Consider the following 12,116-nt stretch of genomic DNA (forward strand, 5'->3'; position numbering starts at 1 on the left):
GTGCTGTTTACCCAGGGTGCCTAATTTTGTCTAAGTGATTTACCCAAGTGGAAATGACAGAAGTGTGTGCCTGTGCAATGTCTTCGTTAAATAAGTATTTCTGCCTGAGCAATGTGTTAGGGTAAGAAAGTTCAGCCCAGTACTCCTGGTCAAATACCAGTCCTTGGGAGCCCCTTTTTCTCATGCTCAGCAAAGGTAGCTGCACTTACCCAGTCAGGACCACCTTCTAAGGTAACTTTCATTTTTATGGTTTACAAGGCAAGCCTGGGTCTCCCTTTAGACTTCTCATATGGGCAAAGCATTGATTTAAGTGTCCCAGCCCCAAGAAAGTATCTAGTGACAGCAGTGATTTTAGAAGGTGCTAATCTCAGCCAGCAGGGTGATGGGGAGCCTTTTGTCAAAGGGATTATCACCAGGCCACAGAAGCTTTGAAAGGAAGAGCACATCCAATGAAAACACAATCTGCATTTCTGGACTGGCACGATGGAATTGCTTTGGTAACAGTGCTTGGCCCGGGGTGGGGTCGGGCAGCTCCTGGCGGGGCTGGGACACCGCCGTGAGCGGCCGCGTTTCGGGGGCCGTGGTGGGGTTCCCGGGGCTCCCCGTGGGCCCGGCAGGCACCGGGGTCGGTATCGGGCAGATTTGGCCAACAGGTGCTTCCCCTCGCCCTGTCTGCCTCATTCCAGTAGGAAGTGGAGCCTGCTGCGCGCCTCAAGGTCTTTAAACAGTGTCTGGCTTCTTTGTCTTTCAAAGTCTTGTGCAATGAGCATCTTCTGGTAGACCCCGGGAAAAGCAATCATGGCACGGTGGTTTGGATTTTTAAAAGAGCCAGCAGGAGCACTTAACAATGGAAAGCTCTTCCTTCAAACAGCTGTTTTCTTGCGTTTTGTTGTTTTTTTTTTGTTTGTTTTTTTTTTTCCTCTGTTATCAACAAGAATGTTGTGAATTAAATGAGAGGCTCTTTGGAGATTGTTCCCCTTCAGATTTTACTTGTGCTGGCATCCTTCCTCTTGCTCTGTTTGGATCCTTGTGATGAGAATGGAAGTTGCCACTCTTAACTTTTCTTACTCAGTGTTCTCATATTTTCTTTAATTAGTGCCTTGAAGGAGATCTTACACTTGGGCTAGAACTTGTGGCTGGAGTGACATGGATATATGTCTCTTCTGCCCTATTTCAAGGAGCCTGAAAATTGAGATTAAGGGTGTCTTGATAAAGAAGATATCCTGTTTGTTTGGTGGATGGAAAGGGGATATTTTTCCCTCTTCTGTTTTCAAGTTTTATTGGGGATTTTCAGCTTCAAATGCTATGATGATGAGCATTTTGTAAGTGACAGTGCATAGCTGGACCTGCAAAATCTTGGGCTGTGATGACTTTTGTTGGGAGTAATGCTGACATTGATTTATTTGTGTTTGCTGTCTTGCTGATTTAGTCTTTTTAGGAGTTTAGAATTTTTTCAAAATTTTCTTGAAGCCAAATAAAAAGTGTGAAATCAATTTCTGTATTTGTTTGTTCTTGGGATTCTTCTAAAAGGAGTTTCAGGGGAAAAAAAACCCCTAAATGCTATAAAGTAGGTCTAGTTAGGTATTGCAATCTTTAAAGAGGAAAAGAATGTTTATGAAATTAACATTCATTAGAGCAGAAAAACCCCCACACTTCTGCCTGTTGAACTTTTTCTTTTGCCAATGTGCCCTGCCCTGTGGAGGAAAATACTGTGCTTGATACCATGAAATGCAAGGTCTCTATTTACCTCTGGCCAAAACTTCAGAGAATCATTTGAAAAACCCAAAACAAACAAGCTTTGGATGAAACACCTGTTTTTCTCCTGGGCTATGCTTTCCTGTCTGGGAGGACTGGTTTGGCCCAGTTACTCTGCTGTTTGTAAATTTACTGCAGGGTTTTTCAGGAAGGATTGGGATGATGAAGAGACCCTTCCCGTGCTCCCTCTGCAGGAATGCCCATGCCCTGTGCTGTCTGTCACCCTCACAGCCAAGGAACATGTGTCCTACAGCATCTTCTGGTCCTTCTGGGGCAAGTCTGCATCCAAGGAAACAGTGGGCTTGGGAAAGGTCTCTGGGACAGTCATGCAGCCCTGGGAGCCGAGCTGGACTGCAGAGGGAGGAGGTAGAAGATGATGAGACTGAGGGGAGAGCTCACAAGCAGGAGGAAGGATCAGTGTCGTTCCACAGTCAGACCTGTGTGGACAGACTGGTGAGGGTGAGAATTTCAATGCCAACTAACTGCCTTTTGTGTGTTTTGAGTTAAATTTTAACTTTTCTATGACCAAAAGGCTGTTCCTGGCTCCTGTTGATTTGATGCTAGCAGAAAAGTGTGAAAACTTGACCTCTATTTTAAACTGTTCTAGCCTGCCTTAATTACTAGAGCTGAAATCCAACCTCCTGGGGATTTGCATTTCTCTTTAACAGCTGATGATTTCACCAGTGCGTGAAGCGGTTTATTTTTCTCAAATACAAACATTGCAAGATCAGAATGAGCACAAAAGGGGTCACTCACTTTCAAAATTGTGCAGTTGAAATCTTGATTGCTTTTCTAAAAAGTTTAAAGTCATTTTGCATTCAGAACATCTCTCTTTTTCTAGCTTTAATGTAAAAGAACCATGCCTGGGACAGCTTGCTGGCAAGATTAGTTGGGGATGGAAAAAAACCCGACTTGGTTTTAAGATGTGGCTTCAGTGCTCAAGATGGACATTACATGGTGTGGTGGCTGGGATGGAGCCGCTGGAGGAAATGGTTTCAAATTCACAGGCACTTGAGGGGGGAAAGGGAGCATGGAATTGTAAGCAAGAACCAAGAGTCTGCAGAAACTCGCATTGCTGAAGAGGCTTCTGAAGCAGTTATTGAGTGTAGAAAGCTGTAAAATGTGGGTATAAAGGAGACTGGGTTGTGGCTGGGGACAGCCAATTAACGGTGCCACTGCAATGATGAAAGTGTTGAAAAGTATGGTTTTGTCTGATTCTTAAGAACCTGGCTCTTGCAGGTGTCAGTACGTCACAGTTTGGTTGAGGACCTTTCAGTTCTTGACACCTGGATATCTGAGAGGCTGATTTGCGAGAATTCCAAGAACAGCCACAGAAGTAAGTGGTTGGGAGTAGCAGGTTTGTGAGAAACGATTACTGCCTTCCTAGTTCACCAGCTGCTGCAGAAATCTCCTGATCTTGGGAGACAGTAAGCAGCTCTAGGCTTCAGCAGCGCTGCTTCTCTCCCTGCTAGGGCCTGCAGGCTCGGTAAAACCCAGCCAGGGCTGGGACTCGGGGGCAAGGACCGCTGGTAGCTCAGCTGGGTGGCCCGTATAGCTATGAGCTACGACCCTGGAGCTCACGATACTCCCACCTCTGGAGAGCCCCGGCACAAACACGACAGGAATCGGCCAGGACCACCGGGGAAAGCGGTGGGTGGCAGCGAGCCGGGGGTGGATCCCCGCTGCCCCTCGGCCGAGCGGCCCCTCCCTCCCGGGGGTGGTTCCGCACAACGCACGGGGCAGGCGGCACCGCCGCCCCCATCCCTGCCTCCATCCCCGCCTCCATCCCCATCCCCATCCCCGGCGGCGCTGGGGCCGCGCCCGGGGCACGCTCGGCAGAGCGCACCGCCCCTCGGCCCCGGCCCCGCTCCCGGTGAGTCCGCGGGGATCGCGGCTTCTCCGTAACAAAAGCAGGGGAGCGCCGGACGAGATAACGGGCTGGGAACGCCGCTGCAGTGCCGGGAGAGCGGGGAAAGGAGCGGGGCGGACGCTCCGCGGGTCTCGGTAGGTGGGGCTAGACCGAGCCCAGGCGGGGCTGTGCGGGAGCGGCTCTCCCGGCCCGCATCCCCGGCGGGAGGATGGCCCAGGGACGCGGCACCGGGCTTCGTGCAGGGCCTGGCCGGGGCCAGCCAAATGGGAAATGCCCAGCGATCTGCTCGTGGCTGCTAAATCTGGCATCCAAACGCGTGGGTTGCCAGCCAAGCCCCGAGGGTGGGGATGGCAAGCAAAGGCTGCTGCCACAAGTGCCCCGCTGCTGGAGCTGGGGAGGCTGTCATTGTCCAGGCAGCTGGATGGGGGCACAAGCTGTGGTGCCTCAGGCAGGGATCCGGCAGGATCTCTCTCCTTCCAGGGAGAATGAGCTGGTGTGCCGGAGTGAGACCGGGGCAGCGTGCCCTCTGGGATCCTACCCGCTAGGGACTGCTCCAGAGCTTGCACATTTCCCATGTCTGACCTGCCTAAGGCTTCAGGAAAGATTACAGTTCCTAGGACAATGGAGGACTTGTGATTGTGATATCTTCTTTCTAAGGACTTCCTTCAATGGATAGACGCAGTGCCTGTATTTCACTCAGCTGTGTTTGTGTCACTTAGCAGTGTAAAGGGAACCAGCACCCCAGACTTCTCTACAGGGATGTTGCTTGGTGTGGTGCATCATTGAGAGAGCTGCCTTTGACCCCTTTCTCCCCATAGCCCTTGGTGGAATAGATAAGAAAGCCTGCAGAGGGAAAAGTGAATAGGGGATTCTCACTTCACTAGTGGTCTCCTGAAAGCCAAAAACCACTGGATCTTAGATTGAGTTTGAGGTAACACCATCTTCTTCTGAGTGGAGATTCAGACAACCTGAGCTAGTTCTTGGAGAGTTCCCACTCTGCTTTTAGCAGCAAGTGCAGACTCCAGATGGCTTCACACACTTTTACTTACAGGCATGTTCAGTGTTTAGAAAAGGAACAGCACTTCAGCCAAAGTTCCTATAAATCAGGCCCTCTAATTTTTTGCGAGAGACAAGAGGAGGCTCTTGATATGAATATTTATCCTATGTGTTTCATAACAACATTTCAGAAGTAGATATTAACTATGTGCAAACCCCAGTACAAGGGGGTGCACTGGAACACTGGACCAGCAGTTCCCTTGCAGGATAAGGCCTTCCTGCACTTGTAGAGCACCCCTTGTACGTGTATTCACACACGTTTCAAAGAAGGTTCTTCTCTTAATGCTTTTGAGCAGGAGCACCTACATTTAATGAAGAAAAGCCAGCATTCTCCCATGACATCCCTTGAATGACACAACAAACACCAATAATGGTGAGCAAACACTTTTTACAGGAGAGAATGGTATCTTTTTCAATACATTTACTTCCAAGAGGATACCATCTTTTTCTTTGAATCCTGAGCAAGAGCATTTCCCATGGCTCTGTTTCCCCATGCACTTGGAAGAGATGGCCTTTCCCCTGTGTTTACCACACTGTTGAGCTGTATCAGTTGGTTGGTGACCGTGACACATTTGCATTGTTCAGGGCTACCAGCAGGTTCGTAGCAGCCCTTCGCAACTCTTCTTCCTTCACTGTCTTCCCAAGGGACATCAATAACTTCATTGTCTGCAGTGAAGTCTGCACCTGGCTGTCCATTATTCTCAGGAGGAGATCCTCAATGTCACTGTTGGGCAGCTGGCCTTGCTGGTGGCCACTGGCTGTCACCTCTGTGGCTTGTGGGCCAGAAGGATTTGGTTGTGTGCTCACAGGTAAGGAGGTGGGGATTACAGCTGCCTCTGTGCCAGGTCTGGAGCCAGCAGTGGGAGACATGGTGGGGACTGGCTGGGGACCGAAGCTGCTGGATGACATGGCATCACTGCTCATGATGATGTTGGCGCCTGCTTTGCTGTGCTGCTTGGCTCTGCTGTGTCCTGGGCACGTGGTCCTCTGTGGAGGAGAAAATGTTCCTCTGGAGAGCCTTAGGAGCAGGAACCTATGCACAGCCCTGTTCTGTGGGTTTAACTCTCACTGCACAATCTCACCTTTCCTATTTCCTACTAAGATGAGCCCAGGAGAGCAAAATAAGCCTTCATATCCTTTCCTTGTCAAGTCTCCCCATAAATCTTTCTTGGGACTCACAGCTCTCTTTACTCTTTTCTTCTAGCCTACATGTATCTACCTTTCTTCTGGAAAAACCTTGATTGTCTCAACTTAGTGGGGAATGAGAGCTGGAGGACAAGGCTGAGGGGGTCCTCAAAGGTTCATTTTCTTGAAGAATGCCTTCTGCAAAGTCTCCTTTTTGGCAAGTGGTGGCAGATGCCATCTGTGTTAGCTCATCAGCTTGGTGTGAGTGTCCCAGAAGGTGGGCTGCTCATGACTCTCTTCTGTCTTCCCTGTCTTTTAGCTTTCTGCTTTCCTACTTACTCATATTCAGGGCTCTCTCTTTTGCCTATTAATTGCCCAGAGCATACCATAATTTTCAGGAAATAGTAAATAACTCACCTTAAGGAAATACTTTTTCATAATACAGCGATAAAGAGAAAAGGTGCAGAAGTTGTGGAAGAAAGGATTTCCTGGCAGTTCAGAGCATATGGGCCCTACAAAGAGGGAAATAAAGACAGACCCAGTGACAGACTCCAGTCCTGGCATCCCCCTTAGCAATAACCTCCCTGTGGAGTCACATCCCTCTATGAAAACCCCTGTGTCACTTGGGAAACTCCACTGCTTCTTGGTCATCTTCCTGACCCAAGGGGTGAGAGAAGGCCTGTCCTAGGGATGCATGTGGATCCAGTTAAATGTGAGAGAGGATGCCCATGAGCACATGCCTTCTCCTCACTGCAGGATTGCTACCCACCTCTCTCCCCCACCCCTTCTCTTCCCCAGATCCCGAGTGTTTCCTCTCCCAGTGATCAGGGCCATGTAAGACTCCTGTCCAACTGCCTGCCCTTGGGAATCATGGTTGGCTTTACCTGGAGGGATGACTCCGTGGTTTTCATACTCATCCAGTCTCTGGACCAGTGAGTTCTTGCAGCCATACAGCTCACGAAGGTGGCAGGAAGTGCTGGCTTGGATGGTGATCCGCAGGACCTTGAAGAACTGATGGTATTCCTGGTCAGAGAGTGGTGTTCCCGGCTGCTGTGCCTTTGTGCCCCGAGGACCGGCTATGCAGCCCCAGCCCAAGAGCACTGGTGGAAAATAGAGTGCAGGGAGTCAGAGGGAGAAGGAAATGCTAACCACGGAATGTTTGGAAGGGATAGAGGGCTGAATCCAGATCTCTGTTGCCTTTTCTGGGTGCAGGATCCAGCACATGGAAAATGCATTAACAAGCTAGAGGTGGAAGGTCCAGACCTATGGAAAACTTGCTTTGCCCATGTTGAAAGGAGTTGACAGTATGTGGCTGAGGGACCTTCACCAAGGCTCTGGAGATTGAAATCTTGAACTGGGAGAAATGTCTTAGAAGTCACGGCTGAAACTGGGAATATTACTCTGTTGTCAGGGCTGGAGCAAGTAGACTGTTTCCATGCAAGATTTTTAGCCTCTGCAAATTATCTTCTCTGGCTAAATAGGTCTTTAACAAAGGTCCTCTTTGAGACCTCTTTCTCCTTCTTCCCTCGCTGCTTTACTGGGCTAACTCTTCCCTCTTAGCTTTGTGGGTTAACTCCAGACCTGTGCCTTAGTGCTCGTGTCTGGTTTAATAGACCCAGCTGTCTCTGTCATGGCATCTCCAGTCTCCATCTCTGCTCCAGCCTGTGCCCACTGCATCCAGCTCCAACTCATGCCTGGCTCTTAGGTTGCTATGTGGCCCTCCTTGATGAATAAAATACCAACTCCAGTGGTGAAAATTGCCAAAATTATAAGCCCTGGGATCTTTTCACCCGAGGCATTGGAGGGTGGTACATCCCTTCCTTTTGCCTCCAAACTGCCCAAGCTGAGGAGCTACAGGGAGGATGTAAAGCACCAGGGTCAGCTGCCCTTCCTCACACCTGGGTTTGGAGGAGAGGCATTTTCTACTCACCAGACAAAGCCAGATAAGCCCACAAGGCCATCATGGCACTGGGAGTGGTGCCTGTGACAGTTGGGGCCCACTTGCACTGCTGGATGTGTCACCTCTGCTGCTTTGCCGCTGATGTCACAGACACCTGCGTTCTGAACACTCCATCCGCTGCTGCTCCTGCTTCCTTCCTGCTGCTCCCCATCCTGCTGCGCCCTCCCCCAGGCTGTGTTTGTGCATGAACAGGTGTGTGTGACTCTTTCTTCCTGCTCACTGCCCACCCTGTAAAATCCATCTGGAAGGAGGCAGACAAACGGCCATTTTTCTGGAGCACAGGACAGGAAATTCTGCCTTTGGGCTGCTGCTGCTGATAATGTGCAAGCAGATCAAAATCTTGTCTCTTGCCCAGATCTGTGCATGCTTGGCTGATCCATTAAGACTGGATCCACAAAGCACTAAACAGTGCTCCAGACCATGGCAGAAAACACTGAGAAGAAAGGTGATAGAGACAAAATAATTTGAGGAATCAATACTTTTCTTACACAAAGCTCTGTCAGGAGGCATTTTTGGTCTGGAAGTGCAGCAGGAAAAACATCCAGATACCTGTGAGAAGGCAGTGAGCTATCAGGCAGCTCTCTGGACATGTAGCTGACCTGTGTGTGCTACCTGAGCTGGTCCTGGTTATTGGACCTGAACAGTGGTGTCACAGTGTGCATGGCAGTATAGACACTGACCCTGACTCATATTTCTGGGCATCATTTTCCTATGATCTAGGTTACTTTCAGCTCCTGAATACTTATCCTCCTGTAATCTCACAATGGCAGGTATTTATTATGTCTGTTTTCCTTCCTCTGATCAGGATCTGCAGTCCCCAGCTTGGCTGTAACCTTTTGGCCAAATGAAGAGAAGTATGTTTTTGACCAGAAGCAGCCTAACCCTGAGCCAGTAGAGACTGCTCACAAGGTGAGAAATTGCATGGAGCATGTCTGGGAAGGGAAGAGCTGAATGCTGAAAATTAGGGGTGTACCATGCTGCACACTCCACACTCACCCTGCCTCTTCTGCTCCCTTAGTAAATAGATTCTGCTTCCAGGAAGATGTGTAGGCAGAGTATGGCAAAGATGAAACACAGTGCTAGGGTATGTAATACCCTTTCAAAAAGACCCTGTCCAAAATAAAATCAATCTTGTCTATTCTTCAGCAAAGAATATATTCATAATGTTAAAAGACATAAACCAAAGTGTGGATTTTTCTTGTTTTCATGCTGATAATACTTGACAATATTTGGGTCAATTTGGTGCTTTGAGGTGCTTTTGAGTACCTTTGTTTGTACCACAAATATTTTTCAGCCCTGAGTGTTGCAAACAAAACTTTGGGGATTGCTATAACCAGTGTAGTGGTGTCTTACAAGATCTGCAGATCAGCTGAAACAAAACCTGAGGGGTTTAATCTGCTGCATCACCTCCTATTCCATGTGACAGAAGGATGTCTAGTCTGTAAGCAGTACTGTCCACCTCATCTTACCTCACACTGCAGCATGAATTTCCAAGGTGTGTCTCCAAATGACTATAACCCATGAAAAACCAGGAGCCTCCAAATGTTTCAGTCTAAAGGTTAATAATATCATTCCACTCAGTTTTCTATCTGTTCTGTAGACAAAATCTAGATACAATTTGCTGCAGAGCTTTCTTTTTAAGGAAAAGTGCTATGACTGGAAGGAGGAAATAGTCTTCTGGGTAGGTTGGATGTTTCTGTTGTATTGGCTGATTTCTGTGATCAAGCATGGAAATATTGGCTGAAGAGCAGTGGTTCACAGGCAGCAGGAAGAGAAGCAGCTGCAGCGGGAATTATTAAGGAAAGCAGTCACGATGTTCCTCTAACCTTGCTAGACATGGGAACTTTGAAGGCAGGTAAGTGATGGGTCTTGCCCTATAGGGCTGTAACTTTGACAGAGGAACCCCTTTGCAGACTCTGCCACAGTAGCCTCCCATCCTTGAGTCACATTCCCTTCCCACTCACCTCAATCTCCATGCCCTCACTGTGCCCTGAGAAGATACCAAGGGGCTGTCTCCTGTGCTGTCAGCTCATGGTGGCTGACATGCAGCAGGTCTTGGTGGTCTCCCTGTCTGGACTTCCCCTTCAGAGAAAGCAGGGAGTTAGTCATTGCTAGTTCCTCTGTTCACTCCAGCAGGTGACAGAACCATGGGTGACACACAGAAGATCAGCCTTCATCAGGAACTTCAACAGGAAAGTTCAATGAGAGCTGAACTCTGGCTGTTCCCCTCCAGGAAGCTCACAGGACATTCCCTCCAGGAGGCCGATCAAAGACAGGACCACAGGCAGGAGCTGGAAATAGCAAGTGAGATGGAGACATGTTTTCCAAAGAGACGGGGAATGGTACCTCCTTATGGGATGGAAGTCTGGGAATGCAAGGAGAGTGGCAAAGCCCACATCAGCAAGGCTGTCCTTGCTGGCAATGAGCCACACCTGCCTATGTGTGGGAATGGCGCCGTTTGGATTCAGCAGGTGGGGGAGAAAACCTACAAGTGTCCCGAGTGTGGGAAGAGCTTCAGTCGGAGTTCATACCTGAGCCAGCACCAGAGGATCCACCAGGCAGAGAAACCCTTCAGCTGCTCCGAATGTGGGAAGAGTTTTACCCGCAATTCGGACCTGATCAAACACCAGCGGATCCACACAGGGGAGAAGCCCTACCAGTGCAGCGAGTGCCAAAAGACCTTCAGCCAGAGGTCAAATGTGATCAGGCACCAGCGCACCCACACGGGAGAGAGACACTACCTGTGCAATGAATGTGGGAAAAGCTTCAGCCAGAACTCACATCTCATTGTCCACCAGCGAAGCCACAAGGGTGAGAAACCCTTCAATTGCCCACGGTGTGAGAAAAGCTTCAGTGACCGCTCCTCCCTGATCATACATCGGAGGGTTCACACTGGAGAGAAGCCCCACAAGTGCCAGGAGTGTGGGAAGCATTTCCGGGACAGCTCAGCCATCATTCGACACCAGAGGATTCACACGGGAGAGAAACCCTACAAGTGCACAGAGTGTGGGAAGACTTTTCGGCAGAGCTCCTCACTGGTGACCCACATGCGTACGCACACAGGTGAGAGGCCCTACAAGTGCCCCGTGTGCGGGAAGGGCTTCAGCCAAAGCTCGGCACTCACCACTCACCGCCGGATCCATGGGGGAAAGGCCTTGCCCCTGTGCCACGGCTTCCTGCCCAGTCCCTTCCAGTGCACCGAGTGTGGCCGGAGGTGCAGCGACCACTCCACCCTGGCCAAGCACCAGAGCCTGCACACCGAGGAGCGGCCCCACATCTGCGTGGAGTGCGGGGACAGCTTCCGCCGGAGTTCAGCTCTCAACGTGCACCTGAGGATCCACCGTGGTGAGAAACCCTACAAGTGTGAGGAGTGTGGGAAAACGTTCCGGCACAGCTCGGCCCTCGGTGCCCACCTGAGGATCCACACGGGAAACAAGCCCTACAAGTGTGTCGAGTGTGAGAAAACCTTCCGTAAAAGTTCAACACTTAAAGTGCATTTGAAAATCCACGCAGCCAAGAAACCTCATAAATGTCTGGTGGGTAGAAGAATCCTCACCTCCCCCTCACTTCTGCTATAAACCTGGAGTGGATGTTCAGAGCAGGAATATAAAGTAGTTTTTGGGGGTATCTGAATGCATGGTGAGAACCATGGGAAGAGACTGACTGGAGAGGTGGTGTATTTGGTGTTAGGGCTGGGTGTTCAACCCCAGAAGCACAAAAAACTTCAGGAGATTTGGAAACCGGGAGCCAGTCCCAAGAGTTGAGTGCTGGGGGTTTAGGAAGAGTGCCAAGAGCTTGAGGAATGAGCACCAGCTTCAGAGTAAGTGGGTACTGTGAATATATGCTAGAATAATAACTGGGAGAATTTGGCTTGTAAAATACAGCTAAGGTGAAGATCAAAATAGTGTTCCTGGTTGGTTCTGACTCAAATCTTTGGCTTGTTAAGATGTTGTAGTAGACTTAGGAACTCTTATTTCTATTACCTTCCCTTATTTTTCATGAACATAGTAAGTTTACATAGTGTTTGACAGAGCATTTCCAGATCTTTTCAGAGTGAGACTTTGGAGCTGAACTTCCATCTGTTTGTCTTTTCTTTCTATTTTCCAAATCTTACATGGGACAAAGAATACGCACCTCATGATAGCTTGGTAACACAAAACTCTAATGGCTGCTCCCAGGAAACCTGAATATAGAAGTACTTCCAGTTGAAAGGCAGTCTGTAGGTTCTCCCATATTTGTTGTTGCTAATTTGAAACTCCTTCCAACTTGGGACATCAACAAAACAGGGACAAAAATGTGGTCTTATATTTTTTAACCCAAAAAAAGAGAGGATTTGCCCCCAGATGTCCT

At 49.2% G+C, this 12,116-nt stretch overlaps 1 protein-coding gene across 1 annotated transcript; it reads left to right on the forward strand.

Annotated features, from left to right (window-relative positions):
- The first annotated feature begins 10,161 nt into the window (after window positions 1–10,161).
- Window positions 10,162–11,583, forward strand: LOC134043009 (zinc finger protein 239-like). Its single transcript, XM_062490984.1, has one exon. It carries the CDS (start codon window positions 10,205–10,207, stop codon window positions 11,342–11,344), a length of 1,140 nt encoding a protein of 379 aa, XP_062346968.1. The 5' UTR covers window positions 10,162–10,204; the 3' UTR covers window positions 11,345–11,583.
- The last annotated feature ends 533 nt before the right edge of the window (window positions 11,584–12,116 follow it).

Source organism: Cinclus cinclus, chromosome 4, assembly GCF_963662255.1.
Source record: "Cinclus cinclus chromosome 4, bCinCin1.1, whole genome shotgun sequence".
Taxonomy (NCBI): Eukaryota; Metazoa; Chordata; class Aves; order Passeriformes; family Cinclidae; genus Cinclus; species Cinclus cinclus.